The sequence below is a fragment of the Aphelocoma coerulescens genome, chromosome 2 (genome assembly GCF_041296385.1).
Source record: "Aphelocoma coerulescens isolate FSJ_1873_10779 chromosome 2, UR_Acoe_1.0, whole genome shotgun sequence".
NCBI lineage: Eukaryota > Metazoa > Chordata > Aves > Passeriformes > Corvidae > Aphelocoma > Aphelocoma coerulescens.
Window position 1 is genome coordinate 167,381,840 of NC_091015.1, and position 21,149 is coordinate 167,402,988.

Below are 21,149 nucleotides of genomic sequence, written 5' to 3' on the forward strand. Positions count from 1 at the left end.
CCTTCCTTCGAGCGTTGCTCCAGAGAGGCTAAAATTAAACCAGTGATTCCATCGCCGACTGAAAACAGAGCATTCCTTCTCCACCCACGTGTTTTGGATGGACATCAGAAGCCAAACCCTGGCTGCTCAGTCCCCTGTGGAAAAACAATCTTCTATTCTGATCCTCCATCCACCGCAGCTCTCTCCGGTCGGGATGTTCAGTTCCCAGCCTGGCGTTCAGGGGGCTCTGGAATGAGGTTTTTGCCTGGAAATGGAAAAGATAAACACAAGCAGCCACTATCTCTGCAGCTTATTGCCCTGAACAAAAGCTTATTCTGCTCCAGAGGAGGGGGGGGAAACAGAAGTTAATTCATGGATAAAGCGAGGAAAATAAAATCCCTTCATGATCTCCTTTCCACCCTCTGTGTCCCCAAACTCTTTGGGAAAGGGGAGATTTGCAGGCAGCCGGTGGAAAGATGGAGATTTCTCTCTCTGCAACTCCAGCCCTCATGGGGGTAAAATCCTAAATATCCCAATCCTCACAGAGCCACTGCCAGCTGATGCTAACTGCTGCTCCATGGCCATCCAGCCCCACTGGAGTCATGGAATCACAAAAGAATTTGGATTGGAAGGGACTTTTTAAGGTCATCCAGTACCAATCCCTGCCATGGGCAGGGACACCTCCCACTATCCCAGGTTGCTCCAAACCCCACCCAACCTGGCCTTGGACACTTACAGGGATGCAGCAGCCACAGATCCTCTGGGAATTCCATTCCAGCTCCTCACCACCCTCACAGCCAAGAATTCCTTCCCAATATCCCATCTATCCCTGCCCTCTAGCAGTGGGAAGCCATTCCCTGTGTCCTGTCCCTCCATCCCTTGTCCCAAGTCCCTCTCCAGCTCTCCTGGAGCCCCTTTAGGCACTGGAAGGGGCTCTGAGGTCTCCCTGGATCCTTCTCTTCTCCAGGCTGGACATTCCCAGCTCTCTCAGCCTGGCTCCAGAGCAGAGGGGCTCCAACCCTTGGAGTATCTCTGTGGCCTCCTCTGGACTTGCTCCAGCAGCTCCGTGTCCTTCTGCTGTTGGACCCCAGAGCTGAAAGCAGCTCTGCAGATGGGATCTCACCTGAGCAGGACAGAGGGGCAGAATTCCCCCTTCTCCTCCTGCCTACACTGTGGGATGAGTCTGGGACCTGGATCTGTGGATTTCTGAACCTCCATCACTGGGATCCCCAAGTTACTGAGCCTCCATCACTGGCACCCCTGGATGCTGTAGCATCCATCACTAGGATCCCAAACATTCCCCTGGAGAGCCCAGCACCACAAAATCCCCTTCTGGTCCAAATTCCCAAAGCATGGAGCCAGGAAGGAATCCCCTGCCCACCCTGCATGCCCCTGGTCCCCCAAATCCCTCTGCCTCCCCCAAATCCCCACACAATTCCCAAAGCACCAGCTTTTCCCACGCAGAATCCATCAAAGGGACAAAACAGGGGCTGTGACACCAATCTCTGTCACCTGCTGCCTTCTCCCCTCTCTCCAGATGTTTCTTTCCCCACACTGCACTTCCCAGCCCTTTCCCATCAAGTTGAGGCTGCGCAAAACTCATGACAGGAATGACTCCAATCCCAGTCACTCCTGGAGCTTCATTCCCAGCTCAGCATCACAGCAGGGACAGCCAGGAATTAACCCATGGCAGCCGCTTTCCTTTAACTCTTTTTTTCCCCAAACCCCCCCCCCCCACACACACACTTTTCCACCCAGGCAGCCCCATCGCAAGGTGCCCCACAGCCGCTGGGATACCCCCCACCCCCAAATGCGATTCCCATCCGGAATTCCTCTAGATGTCACCCTCAGCCATCTTTTCCCCCACACTCCGGCTCGCATTTTCCTTTCTCCAAGATCCTGCTTTTTTTTTTTTTTTTTTTTTTTAAATTCCTTTCTGATCTCTTTCCGGCCATGTGTGATTGCAGTTTCCTCCGGGCGTCCATTTCATCAGCCCGAAATTAAGGAGCAGCAGGAAAAGGGGCGGCGGGCGGGCGGACGGTGGGACCCCCCCCCCCCCACACACACACACCCCCACCTCTTCCCACCTCCCCACCCACCACCAACCACCCCAACCCCGCATCCCACATCCCTTCCCACCGCGATCCCGCTGCTCCCCAAGGCTTCCCAAACACCTCCCTACACCCTTTCGCCGCACCCCATTCCCAACCCCGGCCCCGCTTGGCCCGGAGGCCGGGGCGGGGAGGGGGTGGGTGGATTTTTGCCACCTCAACGCTGCCACCATCACTTTTGGGGTGACTTGGCTTTTTTTTTTTTTTTTAATTTTTTTTTTTGGGCTGGATTTTCCCTCTCCACGTCCAAAAAATACTCAACCGCGAGCAAGGCCGGCGTTGTCCATCTTCTCTCACCGCCGCTGGATGCCAACGCCAGGGCCGGATCCAGCCTTGGTGACACGAAGGTCACGGTACCTCCAGCCCGGCCTTTTCCTCCTCCCCGCTGTCGCCAATCCCGGCTGCGTGTCCTGGCCGTGCTCCGCTCGTCCGTAGAGGAAACCCACGCCCGGGGCGATCCCAGAAAAATCCCCCAGGGAAGCTTTCGGCCCTTTGGTTCCGTCCTTTCCTGCATGAGACAACCCCGGCTGTGCGGCTCCGCCGGGCGATGGCCGAGCAGTGAAGATGTCCATGGCCAGGCTCAACAGCGTCAATGGCTTCTTGGAGGACGCCAGGATGGAGCCGGGGGACATGGGCAGGATCCTGCGCTGCCTGGAGATGGGCACCGTCCTCACCTTGTTCTACCAGAAGAAGTCGCAGAGGCCGGAGAGAAGAACCTTCCAGGTGAAGCTGGAGACGCGCCAGATCATCTGGAGCAGGACACCCGAGAAGGTGGAGGGGGACAGTGAGTATCGGGGGGACCAGGAGCACTGGGGGGGACAGGGAGGATTGGGGGGACCAGGAGGACTGGGGAGGACAGGGAGGATTGGGGGGACAGGGGCGTATCAGTGGCAGCGGTGCTGGGGAGCTGGGGATGTGCTGGTGGAACACCGAGCTGTGCTGGGGTGACTGGCTGGGGGGGTTCTGGGCGTGTTAGGGTGTCCCGCTATAGTAGGGTAAGTGGTTGTGGGGTGCCTGGATATGTTGGGGTGTCCTGCTTTAGTGGGGGGACTGATTGTGGGGTGCCTGGATATGTTGGGGTGTCCTGCTTTAGTGGGGGGACTGATTGTGGGGTGCCCGGATGTGTTGGGGTGTTCTAACATAGGCGGTAACTGGTTGTGGGGTACCTGGATGTGCTGGGGTGCCTGGGTTTTGTGGGATGTCCTGCTGTAGTGGGGTGACTAGTTGTGGGGTGCCTGGGTGTGTTGGGGTGTCCTGCAGTGGTGGGGTGCCTGGTTGTGTTGGGATGTCCTACCATGGGGAGATCTGGCTGTGGGGTTTGTGGCCATGGTGGGATGTTCTACTGTGGTGGGGTGCCCGACTGTGGGGTTCCTGGCTGTTGGTGGAATGTGCTTCCACAGTGGGGTAGCTGGTTGTGGGGTTCCTGGCTGTGGTGGGATGTCCTTCCATGGTGGGGTAGCTGGTTGTGGGGTTCCTGGCTGTGGTGGGATGTCCTGCTATCCTGCTGATTATAGGGTGCTTGGGGTTGGTGGGATGTCCTACAGTGGTGGGGTAACTGTTTGTGGGGTTCCCGGATGTGTTGGGATGTCCTGCCATGGTGGGGTGACTGTTTGTGGAATTCCAGCCCACAGAGTGGGATGGCCTACCACAGTGGGATGTTCCCTGCTATGCAATGTCCTACAATGTCGGGGCCTGGCCATGGGGTGATTCCCATAAAAGCAGGAGCTGCTGGGCTGAGCAACCCTCGCCTCCTCCATCTCACCTCGGAAGTTGCTCTGTGGGATCAAGGTGCTCCTGTTTCATCTGCAGGGATTTGTATCCTCCCTGGGAAGGAGGGAAAGGAATGGTCACCGCTGTGCCTGCTCATGGTGCTTTTAACCCCAAAACCCCACTGGAGCATCCATAAAAATCACCTTTCCATGTGGATTCACTGGTGGTTGGGAGGTTGTTGGGGCATTCTCCCAACACTGGGAATTCTTGGGGCTCCATGTCTTGGTGCTCGTTACCTCAAAGCTTTAATTGAGCTAAAAAAATCCAGTGGATGAAACCCGGGATTGGGGTGACATGGAGCTACGCCGTCACCTCATCCCACATCCCCGTGCAGGGCAGGAACTCAGTTTTGGGATATCACCTCACCTGGACGATGTCAAAGCCCATCCCAGAGGTTTGGGAGGTGCTTTTTTCCTGGAGGGGCTCCTCCAAAATCACCAGTGACCCCCTCAAAAATCCCCAGGAAGGTTCAGCTCCTGCTTGGAGGGGCTGATGCTGAGGCTGAATTCCAGCTTTGAGCCGAGAAGGAGGGTGGTACTCGGAGCAGAGCACAGCCATGAGCAGGATCCGTGCCTGGATACAGGAGCAAATTTGTGGGAGCAGGAGGTGATGGGATGAAGGGCACCCAGCTTTGGAGAGGTGTTTTAGGTCCTCATGGAGAAGAGTTCGTTATCCAGTCATGGAAATAACACATTTCCAGCTCCTTGTTTTTTCCAGAAGCACCACGCGCTGCCAGGTCAGGACCTCAGGTTGCTCACGATGCTGTGCCTCAGTTTCCCCTCTGGAGCCTTAGGATCTGTCTTTTCCCATACAACAGCTCAATCTTCCCCATGGGAATGAGCAGGCATCCTCCAAGGCTATCCAGAAGGGTGAAAAAAGGAGGAAAATCCTTCTGGAAATGGTGCAATCCTGCTATCCTATCCCACCATTCGCTTTTCCCAGTCAGGAGCAGGAGAAATCCCCATCCTGGTGCTGGGCTGGAGCATCCTCAACCCCTGCTCTATCTCTCTGTGCTCACATCTTCCAACTTTCCGTGATCTTATGGAAGTGCCAGGATCTCCCAGACCTCACGCCTGCCCGGACCATTTGAAATCCCTCTCTTCAAGCCGGCATCCCGCTTGGAGAGGGATTAGTGGGAAGTGCTGATGTCTCTGTTAGGGACTGTCAGGGCCAGGACATGGATCCTGGCTTTCCCCTGGATCCCCAGGATAATTACACGCTTCGTTAAGCGGCCTCTGGACACGTGTCCATGTGTCCATGTGTCCATGTGTCCATGTGTCCATGTGTCCATGTGTCTGTGCCTGGGATCATGTCCATGCCTGGGATTGCCTGGAGCATGGCCGCCAAAATTAACCTCATCCTGGAGGGCTTCCAGCTTGTCGCCCTCAGCAGACCCCAGTTCCCAGAGCAAGGAATCTGGTGGAAAACAGCCCAAAAAAGAGATCTTTACAAGAAATTAAAAGGAAATAGGGATGAAGGCAGCGTGGAAAATCCAAGAGGATTTTGGAGAGATGGTTTGATGACACCTCCAGCCTTGTTAATGGCAAATAATTAGAAACAGGACTTTTTGGGGAGAAGAAAATCCAGTTGGGATTTATCACTGTTGGACCAGAAGGAAATATTTTATTCCAGCTTTTAAATCACACCACAGGGATCCCGGTGAGGTACAGTCTCCCAATTCCCCCTGTCCAGGAGAGTCTGAACTGCCACATCCTGCAAGAAGGGATGACTTAGGTGTCCAGGCCAGCAGGAATTCCCAGCACAACCATTCCCTCCCTTCCCTGTACTTCCCTCCTAATGCCTGAAAAAACTCCCAGGCTCTCAGCATCCCTAAAATCCCACTGGGCAGAACCTGCTCCTCCATCATCTTCCCACCATTCCAAATCTTTTTTGCACCACGCTCCTCGCTTTGCATTAGAAAAGAAAAGGGATTTTCGCAGCTGGAACCGACTTCCAGAGTGTTTTAATCGCCCGGGACAATGGAGACAATGCGGGGAGGAGTTTGGAGACAGAGTCCTGACAGGATCGAGGCAAATCCGCTGCAGATGTGGTTTCCAGGAAGCTGCTGCTCGGGTGTATTGTGCAGCCCCGCGCCGCTCCCTCTTCCCCTGGTTTTTCATGGGAATGAGCTGTTTGCCCTGGGAAGAAGGATTTGGAGGTGTTGGTGGATGAAAAACTGGTGCTGACAGCCCAGTAATTCCCCCATGTCCTGGGCTGATCCCATAACGTGGGCAGCAGGAAAGGGGGAATTCTGCTCCTCTGCCCCTCTCAGGTGAGACCCCACCTGCACAGCTGCCTCCAGCTCTGGGGTCTCCAACAGCAGAAGGACGTGGAGCTGCTGGAGTGAGTCCAGAGGAAGCCATGGAGATGCTCCAAGGGTTGGAGCTCCTCAGCCATGGAGCCAGGCTGGGAGAGCTGGGAATGTGCAGCCTGGAGAAGGGGAGGATCCAGGGAGACCTCAGAGCCCCTTCTAGTGCCTAAAGGGGCTCCAGGAGAGCTGGAGAGGGACTTGGGACAAGGGATGGAGGGACAGGACACAGGGAATGGCTTCCCACTGCTAGAGGGCAGGGTTAGGTGGGATATTAGGAAGGAATTCTTCCCTGTGAGGGTGGTGAGGCCCTGGCACAGGTTTCCCAGAGAAGCTGTGGCTGCTCCATCCTTGGAAGTGTCCAAGGCCAGGTTGGGTGGGGTTTGGAGCAACCTGGGATAGTGGGAGGTGTCCCTGCCCATGGTGGGGGCTGGAATGAGATGGTCATTCCAACACAAACCATCCTGGGATTAGGAACAGAACCCAGAGTTCGAGTGCAAGGCCGGATCCTGGAGGAATTAAATCCAAGGAATAGCAGCATTACAATTTGTTAGCAAAGCCCTGGTAGCCAATGGCTTCTCACCCCTCCCTGGCACCTTGTGGATGGGGAAGTTTGGGGTTGAGAGGCTGGTTTTTAACCTATAAACCCCTTTTTATTCCCCAAATCTGCCTGTTTTTATGGAAGAGGGTTTTCTCCAAGCCATGGGAGCCATGCGGAGACAACGGAGTTTCATTCCTCTAGATCTTGCCCCAAAACAAAGCTCGTGCTGGGGTGCAGAGCTCCTGTATGTCACTTGTGCTAAAATCCCACCCTGATCCATGAAATTTGGCTTGCGGTCATCCAGCAAAAGAAGGCTGGATAAAGCCTCCACTGTTTCCTGGAGCTTTTCCGCCAAGAAAAACTATTCTTCCCCTCTTTTCTTGCTTAATCAGCCCGATTCCTCCCCCATCCCTTATTCCTCTCTGCATTCAGCTTTTCTTTCCCCTTTGGATTCCCCCTTGGATTCAGCTGAGGGTTTCCACCGAGGCACGTCTGCAGCCTTCCCTACCACCACATCGGAAACGCAGTCAGGCTGGAAATTCTCCGGGAAATGACCCATTTCCTCGGCAGGACAATACCCCTGGCGAGGTGGTCCGGCTGCCCTGGGTCACACAAAGCCCTTTCCGGTGTCGGTGGCTCATTCCCAGAGGACAAACCTGCTCAGGGGGTGATGGTTGTGGGATCAAGAACAATTTTGTGCATTGTTCCGAATATTATGTTATTATTCTTGCTCCCAGTGGGATGTGCCCACTGGGAAAATTGGAAGTCTCCCTTGGTGGAGTAGCAGTGAGGAAGAGCGTGGTCCGGAAACCCGGCCCTGCCGCCACCATTGGAGCTTTATTTAGCAGGATAATGAGGGAGCAGAACAGCAGGAAAGCAACGCCCTGCGGTCCCGGCTGCCAGGGCTCCAAATTGCCACTTTTGGGAAGAGTTCTCCAATGAAAACACGAGCTCAGCCTATCCCGGCACAGGGTCTGGCATGGGGAGGACGAGGTGACTGGAGATTTGCTGGTTGGGATGGGGTGGGATGAGCCTGGAGGACGCGTGGCAGCCACAAAACTGGGAAAGGAGTGGGCAGCCCTGTCAGGATGCCACGTCCTGGGGACACAAGTTCCTGGAGGATACGCAGGGATGAGGCACCATCAGGCACATGGAGGCAGGGCTGCAGGGACACCCTGTCCTTGAGACACAGATCCCTGGATGACGCTTCTCCGTGGCACCCATGGGTGGTGTCACTCAGCTGCAGCAGCAGTGCAGGGACACCCCATCCTGGGGACATCCTGGGACACGGATCTCTGGAGAACACATGGCCATGGCATCTGTGGTGGTGTCACTCAGCTGCAGCAGCAGTGCAGGGACACCCCATCCTGGGGACATCCTGGGACACGGATCCCTGGAGCACACATGGCCGTGGTACCTCAGTGCCATCCCGCTCCAACGGGCAGTGCCACAGGGACACCGCATCCTGGGAACACGGTTCCCCAAAGGACGTGCCATATCCATGGTGCCATCACACATCACTGGAGGACACTGGGGACATGTCTCCCTCAAAGACAAGTGGCCACAGCACCCACAGTTCCATCACCCACTCCTGGGGGTGTCCCATCCTGGGGACAAGGTTCTCCAGAGGACACATGGTCTTTTGGAATTCCCACTTCCCTGAGCCTCTCATCTGGGACTGTGGTGGCAGGGGACAGTTCCATGTTCCTCTCTCCCCACAGTCGACATTCGGGAGATCAAGGAGATCCGCCTGGGAAAGAATTCCCGGGATTTCGAGCGCTACCCCGAGGACGCTCGCAAGCTGGACTTCACCATGTGCTTCATCATCCTCTACGGGATGGACTTCAGGCTGCGGACGCTCAGCGTGGCCGGTGAGTTGGGTCCCTCCCCATTCCCTGTGTCCATATTTGGGGTCCCACACCCTTCCCAGCATCCCATAATTCCCATCCCAACCTCACCACCGTCCTCTTCCTCCTCCAGCTTTCTGCGAGGAGGACATCAACCTGTGGATAACGGGGCTCAACTGGCTAGTGGCTGACACCCAGAGAGCCCAGACCCCGCTGCAGATTGAGAGGTGAGGAAGGACCAGCAGATCCCATTTCCTGGTCCCTGTTTTGGGGAGAAAACCCACCCTGGGCTTGGTCCTCTTTGGGATTGAGCACTGTCTGTCCATCCCTTCCTTCCCAGGTGGCTACGGAAGCAGTTTGATGGGATGGACCGAGCGCGGGAAGGCAGGTGAGCACCAGCACGGTGGGTTCAGCTGGACAGGACCATATTCCCCCAGCTGCATCCCAAATCTGGAGGTTGAGCCAGACTGGGGGTGAGGTTTGTGGGACAAGGAAGCACCAGGGTTTTTGGGATGCTTGAAGGCACCGAAAATCAGAGATTTGGGTGCAGGTCATATCCTTGTCACTGTGAGGACCATAGGGACCCCGATGCACATTTCCACCAGTGCCAGAGGGGCCAGGCCATTAATGCAGCCCATAATTATCTTCCCAAGACAGGAAAACCCCAAAACCAAGGGAATTTGGACTTAAATTATTATGGGGATGGGAATGGACATCATCTCCAAGTGGGATGATGGCTTAGAGTTCCTGATTGGTTCTTGGATTTTTCCTCTCCTTGTCTCTCTGCTCACACTCGTCCAGACACCACATAATTCATCTCAGAAACACAGAATCATGGAATGGTTTGGATTGGAAAGGACATTAAAAATCATCCAGTTCCACCTTCCACTAGACCATGTTGCTCCAAGCCCCATCCAGCCTGGCCTTGGACACTTCCTGGGATGGGGCATCCACAATTTCCCTGGCTCCTGAGCCACTGCAGGGACCCACAGGACAGGAGGGTGGGATCCCCACCACCCCAAGATTTGGGGTGACACCCTTGGTGTTGGGAGCTGGGACCCATCCAGCAGTCTGGCAGTGCCCTGACTCTGGTTTTCCCTCTGGCAGCATCACGGTGAAGGACCTGAAGGCGATGCTGCCCCAGGTCAACTACCGAGTTCCCAACATGAGATTCCTGAGGGATAAACTCGTGGTAAGGACCCTCTGGACATCCCAGCTATGAGGGAGATGCTCTTCAACCCACCCCAGATGGGCTGGAGCCATCCTGGTGTCCCTGGCTCTGACTGGGTGGCACCAACTCTCATCCAGCCCCATCTCCCACAGGAAGTGGAAGCCAGGAATGAGATGACTTTTTCCCACTTCATCCAGTTCTACAAAAACCTGATGTTTGATGCCCAGAAGTCGGTAAGATCCATAGATTGGCCTCCCAAATGTCCCCATCCTGGTGTGATGTGTTCCCCTCCAGCTAAGCCTGGACCCCTCCTCTGCTTTCCAGGTCATCGAGCAGCTGGAGCTCTCCTTCCCCCTGCGGTGAGTTCCCAGCTCCCATCCCAATCAATATTCCAAGAGTTGGATCCATAGAGAAAGAAATACTGCCAGGCTGTGGGCTAGAGCAGGGAGAAGGGATAGGAGAGGGAGCAGGGATGGAAGAAAGGATGGGAATGTGGGTGCAGAAGGCATGGGAGCAACGATGGGAGCTGGGATGGAAGCAAAGATAGGAGCAGGGATGGGAGAAGGGGTGAGCAGACACTGGAGTGGGAATGGGAGAGAGGATGGGAGCAGGGATGGGAGATGGGATGGCTGCCAGGGATGTAGGGACTTGTCACCCTGCCCTCCTCCCAGTATCCTTGGACAATGCTGCACATTCCAGCTGGTGCTGGCCTCTCCCAGTCACAGGGGAGAGGGACTGGTGAGAGTGGCGGTCATGGGGAGGCTGAGCTGCAGGTGGGCACTGGAGGCCTTGACTTTGCCATGGGATCTATCCCAATTCCTTCTCCTGGTCCTCACTGGTGGATGCTCCTTGTCCCAGGAACGTGGACCGCCCCGAGCTGTGCCAAGTGTCCCTCTACGACTTCCAGAAGTTCCTGCTGCACGACCAGAAGGTGGGGTTTCCCTGAGAACTCTGCAGCTTAGGGAACCCCCATGGGATGCTCCAGCCCAGTTCCACCCCCGCTAACAACAGCCATGCTTGTATCCCAGGAATCCTGGGCCAGCGATGTGGGCTTGGTGCGGGACTACATGTGCTCCTACCTCAAGGAGAGCTCCAACGAGGCCTCGGATCCCTCCTTCCAGCTGGATGAGGTGGGTGGCCCCAGGCAGTGTCCCCACAGGGATCTCCCCAGCCCCATCAGACTCTGACCTCTCTGCTTCTCCCCCCCAGTTCCTCACATACCTCTTCTCCAAGGAAAACATGGTGATGGATGCTAAGTACGAGCGCGTGGTGCCCGAGGAGATGAACCACCCCTTGTCCCAGTACTGGATTTCCTCATCCCACAACACGTAAGGAGTTTTCCTCACATGGGCTTTTCTCAGGGACAGTCATGAGCATCCCATCATCCTTGTCTCTCCTCTGCAGGTACCTGACAGGAGATCAGTTCTCCAGTGAGTCCTCCCTGGAAGCGTATGCCCGGTGCCTGCGGATGGGATGCCGCTGCATCGAGCGTGAGTCCCACCAGCCCTTCACAGGGATGCTGGAATCCCTCATGTCCCATCAAACAGACCATTCCCTGCCCCCATCCCGTGGTACCAGGGCAGAAGGTCTTTCACTGTCCTTTGGGGGCTCAAAAAAATGGTCCCCACCATGTAGTTGGTGGCAAACATGAATTAACCAAGGTGTTTTCCTTCTCAGTGGATTGCTGGGATGGCCCAGATGATCTCCCCATCATCTACCACGGCCACACACTCACCTCCAAGATCAAATTCCTGGATGTGCTGCACACCATCAAGGAGCACGCGTTTGTCACCTCCGAGTAAGCCCCAGATCCCTCAGTGATTCCCAAGTTCTGGCAATCTTTTCTTCACCTTCATCTGAGGCCACCATTCCCACCTGCTTGCTCCAGGTTCCCTGTCATCCTCTCCATCGAAGACCACTGCAGCATCGTCCAGCAGAGGAACATGGCCTCCCACTTCAAGAAGGTTTTTGGGGACATGCTCCTCACCAAGCCAGTGGACATCAACGCCGATGAGTTGCCCTCGCCCACCCAGCTCAAGAAGAAAATCCTAATCAAGGTGAGGAGCAGGCAAAACCCCTCTTTGCAGGAGGGACACAGATTGTGTTGGGTTCTACACCAAAAGATGGCCAAGAAGAACAAGGGGTGGTGGGAAGGGACCTGTGGGAGGTTGATCCTAAGGTTTGGGAGCTTGATGTGATGGGCACACCATGGCCACCACTGAGCTCCCCTCCCTGGGTGTCCCCCAGCACAAGAAACTGGTCGAAGGGAACCTGTACGAGGAGGTCTCCACTGCCAGTTACTCAGAGAACGACATCAGCAACTCCATCAAGAATGGGATTCTCTACCTTGAAGACCCCATCGACCATGTAAGGGAAGCCCCCAGGGGCTGAGTGGGAACTGTCAGAGATTGGGGATTGGCATGGGCTCTCCTGGACCACTGCTATGCTGTGGGGGATGGGAAGGATTAAAAACCCCATCCCAAAGCTCCACCCCTCCATGTCATCCTCCTTCTCACCCCAGTGATGCTCTTCCTCCTTCCCAGACCTGGAGCCCTCATTATTTTGTCCTGACAAGCAACAAGATTTACTACTCAGAGGAGACATCCCACTACCAGTTCAATGAGGATGAAGAGGAGGTGGAGCAGAAGGAGGTGCGTGAGGGCAGGACGCGTCCACAGGGCAAGGTGACAACTCCGTGGGGAGGGTGACAGGGTGGCAACACCCACTTTGGAATGAACTTGCAGGAGTTCAACAACAATGAGCTGCACTTCACGGAGAAGTGGTTCCATGGGAAGCTCGGGGGTGGCCGTGACGGGCGACAGATCGCGGAGAAGCTGCTGCACGAGTACTGCACCGAGACGGGCGGCAAGGACGGCACCTTCCTGGTGCGCGAGAGCGAGACCTTCGTGGGAGACTACACCCTGTCCTTCTGGTAGGAGCTCCAGCTCCAGCAGAGAGGCAGGATCCCACCCTACCTGGGTGACACTCCAGTCAGTGCCTGGTTTGGTGGCTGGAATGGCTTTTGTGGGAGAAATGTCACCTTTTTGTGCAGCATGTAGACCCCAAAGTGCGGGATGGTGGGGATGTGAACCCGGATTGACTTGGCTTTCTCCCACCCCCATGGCAGGAGGTCCAGCCGCGTGCAGCACTGCCGGATCCACTCGCGGCAGGAGGCTGGGGCCACCAAGTTCTACCTGACGGACAACCTGGTCTTCGACAGCCTCTACAGCCTCATCTGCCACTACCGGGAGGTGCCGCTGCGCTGCAACGAGTTCGAGATGCGACTCACCGACCCCGTCCCCCAACCCAACGCCCATGAGAGCAAAGAGTGAGGATCCTTCCAATCCCCATCCCCTCAATCCCATGGGCCCACCAGCCTCCTCCAGCCCCAGCAGGGTGTGGAGATGCTGATGCCAGCCCCCCATCTCCATGTTCTCCCTGGCCAGGTGGTACCACGCCAGCTTGACGCGTCTCCAGGCCGAGCACATGCTGATGCGGGTCCCGCGGGATGGAGCATTCCTGGTGCGGAAGCGCAGTGAACCCAACTCCTATGCCATCTCCTTCCGGTGAGTGTGGCCACCACGAGGCCATTTGGGCTTGGCCAAGCTGAGGACTGTCTGTTGTGACCCCAAGCTAGATGGCAGAGCTTTGCTGTGGGCGACACGGTGGGTCACATGATGGTGTTGCAAAGGGGAAACCCTCTCCGTGGTGATATCCTTGGGGTGATCACCTTGGTGGCATCCCCAAGCATCACCTCTCGCCCATCCCCATCACCGAACCAGGATCCGGCCACCCCTCACCCATCACATTCCCGTCTCTCCTGGCCCCAGGGCAGAGGGGAAGATCAAGCACTGCCGCATCCAGCAGGAAGGGCGGCTCTTCATGCTGGGCAGCTCAGCCGAGTTTGAGAGCCTTGTGGACCTCATCAGCTACTATGAGAAGCACCCGCTCTACCGCAAGATGAAGCTGCGCTACCCCATCAATGAGGAGACCCTGGAGAAGATGGGCACCACTGTGAGTTCTCCCAGCAGTGGGGATGGTAGAGGTTCTGTGCCACGGGCAACCAAGCTCTGTCCTCAGCTCTACCATCTTCCAGAATTTTGGTTGGAGCCCCACCAGAACCAGCCAAGCTCATTCCACAGTCATTACTCAGCATTTAAACTCCACCATAATTCCCTTTTCCAACAAGTCGCAAGGGGATATTAGGTCCTGCTCAACCTCCTCTCATCTCCTCTCATAGCCCCTGCCCACGTCCACGTGATCCCCTCAGGAATTTCTCCTTGCAGGAGCTGGACTATGGAGCCCTGTATGAGGTGCGGACCCCCCACTTCTACGTAGAGGCCAACAAGATGCCAATGGCCAGGGTAAGGGGCTGAGCTGGTGTCCTGGGAGGTGGTGGCTGGTGGGACATGACATGGGGTTCCTGGGTGGTCCCTCCCCAGATCCACCACACCTCCCACCACCGCTGACCCGAGAAGTGATGTTCTGCTGTGTTTTTCTGGCCCTCAAGTGATGCTGGAGCTGGACCCAGCCCACATCACCATCCCCTGGGGACAGTCTGAGCTCCAGTGACAGCACTGTCACAGTGGTGGTGGGACAGGGCTGGAGAGACCCCAGCCTGGGGCAGGGACCTGGAAGAAGTTTGCCCCAACAGCAAGGAAATCCGTTTGCACTGGGGAATCCCAAAAAAGCAGGTCTAGGGTCAGTTCTCAGGTGGTGCAGTCTCCATCCTCAGAGGTTTTTGAGACTGGATTGGTCTTGGAGTTTACCCAGTCTCCACCCTTGGAGGTTTTTGGGATTAGGTGCATCTTGAAGCTGACCCAGTCACCAGCCTTGAAGGTTTTTGAGACTGGATTGGTCTTGGAGTTGACCCTGGAAGAGGCTGGACTGGAGCCCTGAGTTTCCTTTCCTGTGATTCTACAATCCCATGGTCCAGCTTTGCTGCTGCCTTAATGGTCCCTTTGCAGCAGGATAACACCACACACAGGAAAACTTAACCCAGAGGGTTTTTTCCAGGGAATGTGGTAATATCAGGGGATTAACCCTTCAGTGCACCAAGAGAAACCACTGAGAGGTCCCAGAAAATGAACCTGATCTGCTCTGAACGTGGTGATCCTGCAGGACCACAGGCACCTCCAGCCCTCCTGTCCCCTCTAACCCATCCCACTGGCATGAGCAATTTGGAACTTGAAGAGGGACTTTTTGTCAGGAGCTGTAGTGATAGGATGAGGAGTAATGGATACAAATTGAAAGAGGGGACATTTAGGTTAGATATTGGGAAGGAATTTTTTGTGAGGGTGGTGAGACACCAGTCTCACAGTAATGAGTATTTTAGACCAAACCACTACACCAGGATAGAGAAGTTGTGGATGCCCTGTCCCTGGAAGTGTTGCAGGCCAGGTTGGATGGGGCTTGGAGCAACCTGGGATAGTGGAAGGTGTCTCTGCCCATGTTGGGATGGGTTGTGCTGAGATGACCTTTAAGGTCCATTCCAACCCCTTAATTCTACAATTTGGGGAGTCAGACCCTCAGGATCCCATACCTTGGGGGCTGAGGAGGGAGCTGGATGCTGGGTGGTGACACACGTGTCCCTCTTCCTGGTGTCCCCAGTGCACGGTGAAGGCTCTGTATGACTACAAGGCACAACGGGAGGATGAGCTGTCGTTCTGCAAACAGGCCATCATCCACAACGTGGACAAGCAGGATGGTGGCTGGTGAGGGCGGTCACTTGGGTGTCACCATGGGTGGGAGGTGGAGGGGACACCCCGGGTATTCCCACGGCGGGTTTTAACTCAGCCTCCTTCTCTGTCCCCCCCGCCCCTTTTCCACCTGCCCCCTGGCACCGCATGCAGCAGGGACACCCCTGTCCCCCCCTCCCCAAAATCCGTCCGCTCGCCTTGATCCTCTCACCCCTTTGCAGGTGGCGGGGGGACTACGGGGGCAAGAAGCAGCTCTGGTTCCCGGCCAACTACGTGGAGGAGATCGTCGGCACCCAGGCGCAGGAGCAGGATGAGGCCGTGAGTGCCACCTCCCCGGGACCCTGGGAGCGAGGACACTGGAAGCTCCCAGGAGTCTTGAGCAAGTCCAGATCCTTATCCTGAGGCTGTGGGATGCTCATGGTCCTGCTCCAGCCCAGACCCTTATCCAGAGGCTGGGGGATATTCCTGGCCCTACTCCAACTTGTATCTATTTCTGAAAGTTGGGAAATGCTCCTGGTCCTCTTCCAGCCCATATCTTTATCCAGAGGCTGTGGGATGCTCCCAGCCCCACTCCAGCTTGGTCCCTTTTCTGGAAGCTGCAGGATATTCCAAGTCTTGTACAAGCTCAGATCCTTATCCAGGGTCTGAGGAATGTTCCTGGTCCTGCTCCAGCCCAGACCCTCATCCTGAGCCTGAGAGATGCTCATGCTCCTGCTCCAGTCCAGATTCTTATCCAGGGGCTGAGGGATGTTCTTGGCCCCACTCTTACTTGGACAATTTACTGGAAGCTGGAGGATGCTCTCAGTCCTGCTCCAGCCCTGATCTCTGTCTGGAGGCTGGGTGATAATCTTGGCCACACTCCAGCTTGGATCCTTTCCTGGAAACTGGAGGATGCTCCCAGCCCTGCTCCAGCCCAGACCGTTATCCAGAATCTGAGCAATGCTCCCAGTCCCACAGAGTCGGGGGATGGTCCTGGTCCTGCTCCAGCCCAGACCTTTATCCAGAATCTGGGGCATGCTCCTGATCCCGTGCCAAGATAGACCCTTATCCAGAGGCTGTGGGATGCTCCTGGCCCCATGCCAGCTTAGACCCTTTTTTGGAAGCTGGAGGATGCTCCCAGCCTCGTGCCAGCTTGGACACTCATCCAGAGGCTGAGGGATGCTCCCAGCCCTGTACCAGCCCAGATCCATATCCAGAGGATGGGGGATGCTCCTGGTCCTGCTCCAACCCAGCTCTTTGGGTGATGCTCCTGGGTGTTTTTTCCCTTCTTTTGCTCGGATTTGTCTGACTCAGAGGGCTGGAGGGTGGCTGCCGTAACCCACAGGCCTCCCACATTTTCCCTCTTCCTCTCTTGCAGTCATCAGAAAACAGCCCCCTGGGGAACTTCCTGAAGGGCTTCATCGATGTTCCATCCTGCCACATCGGTGAGTGTCCCTACTTATGGATTTGGGGGCAATTTGGAGGAGTTGGGATGTCCAGATGATTGAGGGGACATTTTCCCTTGATTCCAAGGGCGTGTTTCAGCAGGGAAACCTGAAGCCACACATTAAAAAAATGGGATCCTCAGAGGAGGAGGATCCTGTTGGATGGTGGGGTGCCAGGAGGGGCTGGTGGGGGCCTGGGAGTGGGACCGCTGAGGTTTCGTTTGCTCCACAGAGCCATCCGTTGGGAATGTCTTCGAGTAAAGCCCCCCTCTGATGTCCTTATAGTTATCTCCAAAGACGGGAGGAGCTCCAAACCATTTGTCTTCACCATCCATTCCCAGCAGATGTCCCACGCAGCCCAGTCATTGGACGTGGCCGCGGACACGCAGGAGGAACTCAGCGAGTGGGTGGCCAAGATCCGGGAGGCCACGCAGAACGCCGACGCCAGGGTGAGGGGATGCAGAGGATGGGGCTGGATGGTCCCTTTCTCATGGAGATTGTTCCTACTATCTCCAGAGGAAGAGTCTGTGGGGAGACTTGCAGCTCCTGTTTTCTCTCATGCAGATGCAAGAAGGGAAGATCATGGAACGGAGGAAGAAGATCGCACTGGAGCTCTCGGAGCTCGTCGTGTATTGCCGGCCGGTGCCGTTCGATGAGGACAGTAAGTCCTGGAGAATGGGATGCGTGTGGGAAGAGAGAGGTGGGAAGAACCATCCAAATGTCATTCCTTCCCTGATGGCCACTCGGTGCTTGCAGAGATTGGCACGGACAAGGCGTGTTACCGGGACATGTCCTCCTTCCCGGAGACCAAGGCGGAGAAATACGCCAACCGCAGCAAGGGCAAGAAGTTCCTGCAGTACAACCGCCGCCAGCTCAGCCGCATCTATCCCAAAGGACAGCGCCTGGACTCCTCCAACTATGACCCGCTGCCCATGTGGATCTGCGGGAGCCAGCTTGTGGCCCTCAACTTCCAGACCCCCGGTAAGTCCTGCTCCTGCGGTTGTTGTTGGGCTCATCCCTGAAGGTTGTCTCAAAATTCCCATCCCCAATGCTTCTGCCCTGGGTCATCTTGTTGGAGGTGGTTTGGGTGATCTCTCCAACCTTTGTCTCCATCCTCATGGGGACATGAGGGGATTGGATGCCCTTCAGCCTTTTCCTCATCCTGATGGGAACACAGGAGGTGGTTCAAGTGATCTCTCCAATCTTTGTCCTCACCCTGATAGGGATAGAGGAGATGGTTTGGATGATCTCTCCAAGCTTTGTCCTCATCCTGATGGAGACACGGGAGGTGGTTTGGATGTTCTCCAACCTTTGTCTCATCCTTTTGGGGACACAGGGGGTGGTTTGAAAGATCTCTCCAACCTTTGTCCTTATCCTGATGGGGACACGGGTGGTTTGGATGCTCTCCAGTCTTTGCCCTTATCCTGGTAGGGACATCTCCATGCAGTCTTTGGATGATTCATGCAAAACTCAGCTGCATCCCTGCTCCAGCCAGGGCTGGGGACTCTTAGTTGGGTTTGCAGGGCAGGACCTTCTACCCAAGGACCTCAGGGAGGTCCCTGGACCCCACTCTCAGATCTGCTTTGTCCCCACGGCCACAGACAAACCAATGCAGCTGAACCAGGCGCTCTTCATGCTTGGTGGCCGCAGCGGCTACGTCCTGCAGCCAGACATCATGAGGGACGAGACCTTCGACCCCTTTGACAAGAACAGCCTGAAGATTGTGGAGCCCATCACAGTCCAGCTGCAGGCAAGTGGGCAAGGACAGCAAAACCACCTTGAGGTGGTCACCATCAAGATGGGAACTCCTTCCTTATTTTTGGGTCAACCAGGGATGTTTTTTACATGTTCCAGCCACGTATTTGCTCCATGGAGCTTGTTACTCTTCGGAGTCCTTCCTCATCCAGTGTGACTGGACCTCACCATCCTCTTCCTCCCCTTTCTCCCACAGATCCTTGGTGCCCGGCACCTGCCCAAGAACGGGAGGAGCATTGTGTGCCCCTTTGTGGAGGTGGAGGTTTGCGGCTCCGAGTATGACAACAGCAAGAACAAGACAGATGTTGTAGGTGAGGGACCACACAGGTGATGTCCCCACCCTTGGGGACAACCCTGATTGTGCCTTCTGGGGTCCTCTTGAGAGGACATGTGGGTGATGGGACCGGCTTTTGTGTTCTCTCCCACAGCTGACAATGGCTTCAACCCTGTCTGGCTCTTCAAGCAGTTCGTCTTCGACATCAACAACCCTGAGTTCGCCTTCCTTCGCTTCGTGGTGTACGAGGAAGACATGTTCAGTGACCCCAACTTCTTGGCACAAGCCACGTTCCCTGTCAAGGGCCTCAAAACAGGTATGGTCCTTCCATCATCATCATCATCATCGTCTCCATCATAGATCATGGAATCATAGAAGGGTTTGGGTTGAAAGGGGCTTTTAGAAATCATCTTGTCCAACCCCCGCTGCAACCATCATCATCTCCATCATAGATCATGGAATCATAGAAGGGTTTGGATTGGAAGGGACCTTTAAAGGTCATCTAGTCTAACCCCCCTGCAATCAGTACCATCATCATCATCATCATCTCCATCATAGATCATGGAGTCATAGAAAGGTTTGGGTTGAAAGGGACCTTTAAAGATCTTCTAGTGCAACCCCCCTGTGATTGTCATTATCATCATCACCCTGGGGTCCTGGCCATCGTGAGGGGCTCGGACCCTGCCGTGGTGCTGAGTTCGTGTTGTGATGTTGTGTCCAGGCTACCGGTCGGTGCCGTTGAAGAACAGCTACACCGAGGACCTGGAGCTTGCCTCCCTCCTCATCCACATCGAGATCATCAATGCCAAGGCAGGTGGCCCAGGCGGCTTGGGAAACCTGGAACAAGGGGTCCAACTCTTTGGGGTATCCTGCCCACCCCACCAGCCTCACACGCTTGTTTTGGAGCAGGAGGAAGATGAGGAGAACCTCTACTCGTCCATCCAGCAGCTCCGGGACCGTGCCAGCGAGCTCTCCAGCCAGGTCTCCGGCTACGAGCGCACCAACGGCTGCGATTCCCGCTACCAGCAGCGCCTGGATGAGCTCCGGGCGGCCCAGGAGCGGCTCATGGAGCTCACTGAAGTCCGCAACCGCAAGTGAGTTGTCCCCTCCCTGTGGCTTTGGGAGGTCCCTCTTGGGAGGGTCCCTGAGCCCACCAACCTGCTCCCCACCAGGTTGATGGAGAAGAAGAAGAGGGACCGGCAGATGGTCACCAAACGCAGCTGAGCTGGAGGGACTCGAGCTGAGGAGCTCCCCCAGCCACCTCCTCTCCTGCCACAAAGGGAGGTGGGGTGGCCACATCTGGATCTCCCACCACGCCCAGGGCTGGGTGACAGCGGCGTGACAAATTCGGGGATGAAAGGGGACCTTGGGTAGCTGTGCCTGTGACAGGGGTGAGGTGGGAGGTGGGACACTGGCTTCAATCCCAGCTGCCTCCAGCTTCATCCCATGTTCCTTGGGGCTCGTGGCCACATCCTTGTCCTCACGGGGTGGCCACAGTGGCTCCTCCTCACCTGACGTTCTCAATGTCCCACCATCCCATGGCAGCCCCATGATTGATGGGGAAACTGAGGCACAGGGGCCCAGCCAGCCCAGGATGGGACAGGACCGGCCACCTCCATCCTGGGCACAGGTGACAGGACTGGCTGGTGGTGAGGCACCAGGATGGGGACACAGGGGACACTTTTGGGGGGGTTAGGGGGGTATTTTGCTCCCCTGCTATAAATACCTGTATTTTCTTCTTTTATCCAGCGTGTACATATGGCGTGGGGGGAGGGGGTGTCTGTACCAGCCACAGTATTAGGGCACAAGGGGAACCCCAAAATGTCCAGAGATGTCCCAGCATGGGACCAAGGGAGCAGGGGACCAAGTCTGGGAGTGTCCCACAGGGCAGGGTGGCCTGTGACAGGTTGCCCTGAGCAGGCACCAGGTAAATATGGGCATCCAGGTGGCCCCAGAGGGTGACCCAGAGTTGTCACCAAACTCTGGGAATAGGGACAGATCCTGCCAGTAAAGCCAATGGAGGTGGTGGCCGGCCTGGCAGTGGCTGGGGACATCTTGGGGTGTCCCCTGGGGTCGGGGTGTCCCGGCAGGGGGGACCTCTGTATTCTTTGTATGAAAATAAATCTATTTAGCCAATATTTATACCCCGCTGCTGTGACCTGCTGTCCCCTCCCAGCTCTGCTGCCACCTCAGTGTCCCCAGGGTGGGTGATGTCCCATGGGAGGTGGCTTGGTCGTCCTGGATCCAGTGTGTCACCCTTGTCCCAGCAG

At 56.0% G+C, this 21,149-nt stretch overlaps 1 protein-coding gene across 3 annotated transcripts; it reads left to right on the forward strand.

Moving 5' to 3' along the window:
* Positions 1 to 2,059: 2,059 nt before the first annotated feature.
* On the forward strand, positions 2,060 to 21,021 carry LOC138105512 (1-phosphatidylinositol 4,5-bisphosphate phosphodiesterase gamma-1-like). Of its 3 annotated transcripts, none has more exons than XM_069005591.1 (32): positions 2,060 to 2,874; positions 8,431 to 8,580; positions 8,690 to 8,783; positions 8,897 to 8,944; positions 9,664 to 9,748; positions 9,865 to 9,960; positions 10,052 to 10,086; positions 10,586 to 10,658; positions 10,756 to 10,857; positions 10,937 to 11,055; positions 11,132 to 11,217; positions 11,405 to 11,525; positions 11,616 to 11,784; positions 11,975 to 12,094; positions 12,271 to 12,378; positions 12,472 to 12,659; positions 12,855 to 13,055; positions 13,174 to 13,293; positions 13,558 to 13,741; positions 14,014 to 14,091; positions 15,338 to 15,441; positions 15,648 to 15,744; positions 16,784 to 16,850; positions 17,136 to 17,299; positions 17,415 to 17,511; positions 17,607 to 17,831; positions 18,452 to 18,600; positions 18,802 to 18,916; positions 19,034 to 19,195; positions 19,601 to 19,689; positions 19,789 to 19,973; positions 20,052 to 21,021. In XM_069005591.1, the coding sequence occupies exons 1-32, from the start codon at positions 2,655 to 2,657 to the stop codon at positions 20,101 to 20,103; spliced, it is 3,903 nt and encodes a 1,300-aa protein (XP_068861692.1). In that variant the 5' UTR covers positions 2,060 to 2,654; the 3' UTR covers positions 20,104 to 21,021. The 3 variants fall into 3 exon arrangements, with proteins under 3 accessions (XP_068861692.1, XP_068861693.1, XP_068861694.1); XM_069005592.1 differs by having other exon boundaries at positions 2,061 to 2,874; positions 9,880 to 9,960; XM_069005593.1 differs by having other exon boundaries at positions 2,820 to 2,874; positions 3,900 to 8,580.
* The last annotated feature ends 128 nt before the right edge of the window (positions 21,022 to 21,149 follow it).